The sequence below is a fragment of the Cannabis sativa genome, chromosome X, assembly GCF_029168945.1.
Source record: "Cannabis sativa cultivar Pink pepper isolate KNU-18-1 chromosome X, ASM2916894v1, whole genome shotgun sequence".
In the NCBI taxonomy this organism is placed as follows: Eukaryota; Viridiplantae; Streptophyta; class Magnoliopsida; order Rosales; family Cannabaceae; genus Cannabis; species Cannabis sativa.
Window position 1 is genome coordinate 49,707,223 of NC_083610.1, and position 2,939 is coordinate 49,710,161.

At 32.6% G+C, this 2,939-nt stretch overlaps 1 protein-coding gene and 1 long non-coding RNA gene across 2 annotated transcripts; one reads left to right on the plus strand and one right to left on the minus strand.

The window, feature by feature from the left end:
- The first annotated feature begins 221 nt into the window (after positions 1 to 221).
- Positions 222 to 1,259, plus strand: LOC133032267 (uncharacterized). Its single transcript, XR_009685031.1, has 3 exons — positions 222 to 281; positions 465 to 583; positions 753 to 1,259. It is a non-coding gene; the product is annotated as an uncharacterized LOC133032267 (long non-coding RNA).
- Positions 1,260 to 2,162: 903 nt separating this feature from the next.
- Positions 2,163 to 2,706, minus strand: LOC133032266 (peptidyl-prolyl cis-trans isomerase FKBP16-3, chloroplastic-like). The gene is made up of 2 exons (XM_061106146.1): positions 2,602 to 2,706; positions 2,163 to 2,507 (listed from the first exon to the last, which is right to left on the minus strand). Exons 1-2 carry the CDS (start codon positions 2,699 to 2,701, stop codon positions 2,242 to 2,244), a joined length of 366 nt encoding a protein of 121 aa, XP_060962129.1. The 5' UTR covers positions 2,702 to 2,706; the 3' UTR covers positions 2,163 to 2,241.
- Between the last annotated feature and the right edge of the window lie 233 nt (positions 2,707 to 2,939).

The following is a 2,939-nucleotide window of genomic DNA, read 5'->3' on the forward strand; positions in this document are numbered from 1 at the left end:
GAACAAAACACATGCTTTTGGTTTTTCTTTCCAAATGTTACCTACTCTGACAACTCCTATGAATCTCACAAACAAATTAAGAATATGTACAAACAAACCACATCAAACCTCACCTCTTCTCACTTCCAAAACTCATCTATATATCAAACTATTAAACAAATATATATATATATGGTAATAGCTGCAGTAGTTTTCCATATCCATTAATTGTATTTACTTCTTCTCATCTTTGGTTATCAATAAAATAAGTGTAACAATGGTTTTCCCTGAAGCACATTGCAGTAAGTACTCCTACTCTGACAACTCTTTTTCTAACATAACTGTTTTGGTGCTGCAGTGCATTATCTCTCAAGAGCATCTTAGTTAATGGAACAACAGAATATTGATCGTATAATTTTCTTTGAAGTGCTACTAATTAATTTCATTTCTCTTTAATTTTTTGTCTCTCTTCCCTCTCTTTTCAGTGGCCCGTTTGTTTACACCGAAAATAGCAAATTACTATGAAGAGTATTACAAGTCCAAAGGAGTAAATTTTGTCAAAGGAACTGTCTTGTCATCATTTGAAATTGACACCGATGGGAAGGTAAATCTTCTAAGGCTTGTAAAGAGGCCTAGTTTTTATATTTGTGAATATAAATACTTGGACACTTGGTGATTTCCAACTCTAATTGAATTATCGTACAATAATTTTAAGAGGCTTTAGAATTGATATATACAGGTTAGATTTTTAATATGTCGATTGCCATTTACAGGTCACAGCCGTTATTCTTAAAGATGGAACTCACCTGCCTGCTGTATGCTTCTGCTGGATCCTTTAGCTCGAACATCTCAGGCTCTGCTGGTTTCGGTGGGATTAGCTTTTCATCAGGCGAATCAGACTCGAGTTGATTCAGTTGCCTCCGTAGTTCACTAAGATTAGAGCTGATTTCTAAACGTAGAACATAACATCATTATCTTTAATACCGAGCGTGAAATGCTGCCAAGTGAGCATAATATGCTGGAGGAACAATAAATTATTATACTTAAACAAACTGATACGTTATTTTCTAACTAACTAACCTATTTTAAAGCTAGATATTAGGATGAATTTGAATTTGAATAACAATAAAATTGCCAGATGAAAAAAAAATAAGAATAAAAAAGAGATTATATATCATTAAAATATTTAAGATATTTATATTTAAAAATAATAAAACCCTAAATAAAACCTAAATATCTCCCCATATATAGTTCTGTCGATATATGCTTCCTTCTGTCAATATATTTCTGCCAAAAAAAATAGAACTCATCTGAAACCTCAATATCTATATCTATATATTATTATGAAAAGTAAAGATTTTTGGATTGAAGAGCTTTGAAAAACAAGGACTGAAAGACAAAAAGGTATAATGTATATTTATATGTTTAGATTACATATAGTAATGTATGTATGATATGTGTGGATACTGATTGAAATTTATGATGAATAACATAAATTTCTTTATAATAGGTGTGTGAGGCCATTTTTGAAGGAAAATTTCCAAATCGAGGCAATTGGAGGACTTGATCACAATAAGGTATATTGTTTGTTTATTTAAATGTTTTGATAAATGGATACTGTTTTTTTTTTGACTCTCAGCCTTTAATTCAAACGACAGCCCTTTTATTAAAGAGCTACAAGTCGTATTATAAACACATAAACACAGCCACTAAAGATTAACCCTAGCCGTTCTCCTTCTTTGTTCTTCTCTGAAGAACACAGAGACATCAACAAAAACAACCCAGAAATTAATCCTTGCTGCCCAGTTCGAAATACCCCAAACAGAGCCTCCTTCTTCGTTGTTCTTCTTTGAAGAACACGAAGAACAACCCTCTTACAAACCCAGAAAATAAAACCCAGCAGCACCCCTTTCTAAACCGATTCTAACCCAGAAAATCCCAAGCAGAAAAATAAAAAACAGACAGCATCAACAAATTAATTTATATATAAATTAAGATTTAGATATTAATCAAATTATGACAGTGAATAAAATACCTTTCTTAGAAATTCTCAATTAAGCAAATAGCTTCCTTTGCTCCTTTGACAGAAACTACCAATCTTTTTTCTTTGAGAGTACCAATCCAAGTGAAAGAAAGAAAACAATACCCATGCAGATAATATAGTGTCCTACTCCTAATTTGGTCTGCCTAAGTGGTAAACATATCAAATATAGTAAAACAATACCCAAAAAAAATTGTTTACAGATAAAGGGGTAGGTAATCTCACCATACATTTTCAAGCTCCTTTTCACAAGCAACATCACAGAGCTTAGGCTTGTCCTCAGGAGGCAACCCAGCTCCATTGGCTGCAAATGACTCAACAAACAGACTTGAAGCTCCAAGCATCAATCCAATCACTTCCCTTCTTCTCTTACTTAGCTTAATTTCATCGCAATTTGAAGCCTTGAGTTCCAAATTAGAACATCTCACAACCCCACTTGAAAATTTCCTACTACAAATCCCTTGAGAGCTATCAAATGGGCTTTTACCTAATACACAAATTGAATTTGTACAGAATGTAACAAAAAAAGTAGGAAATGGGATATATGAATAATTCAAGTCAAAATAGAAAGTGGGTTTTACCTAATGGAAGCAGCAGAGTTGAAGAAGAAGATGCCATTAGTACGAGAAACTCAAAACTTGAGTCTGTAACGTTCAGAAACGGATAATATATCACTGCCATCAAGAAAAAAAAAACATGGTAAAATATTGAACCAAGCATATTATGAATAATTTCAAACCAGAAATATAACTGAAATCACAATTAAATAATATGTAGACCTGAGAAATCGAGCTGAAATGCTTCAATACCTAAGTGCCATTCTCAACAAAAGGTTCTAATTTGGTCAGTTTTTTTTTTTTTTGACAAATACTTTTTTTTACTAAAAAGGATCAGCCATAGCCATAGCCATAGCCATAGC

Excerpts from the sequence above, each read along its gene's own strand:
- LOC133032266 (XM_061106146.1), bottom strand. The coding sequence starts at position 2,701 with ATGGCAGTGATATATTATCCGTTTCTGAACGTTACAGACTCAAGTTTT. Across the intron at positions 2,508-2,601 it reads AACTCTGCTGCTTCCATTAG|GTAAAAGCCCATTTGATAGC; the intron begins GTAAAACCCACT and ends TTTGTGTATTAG.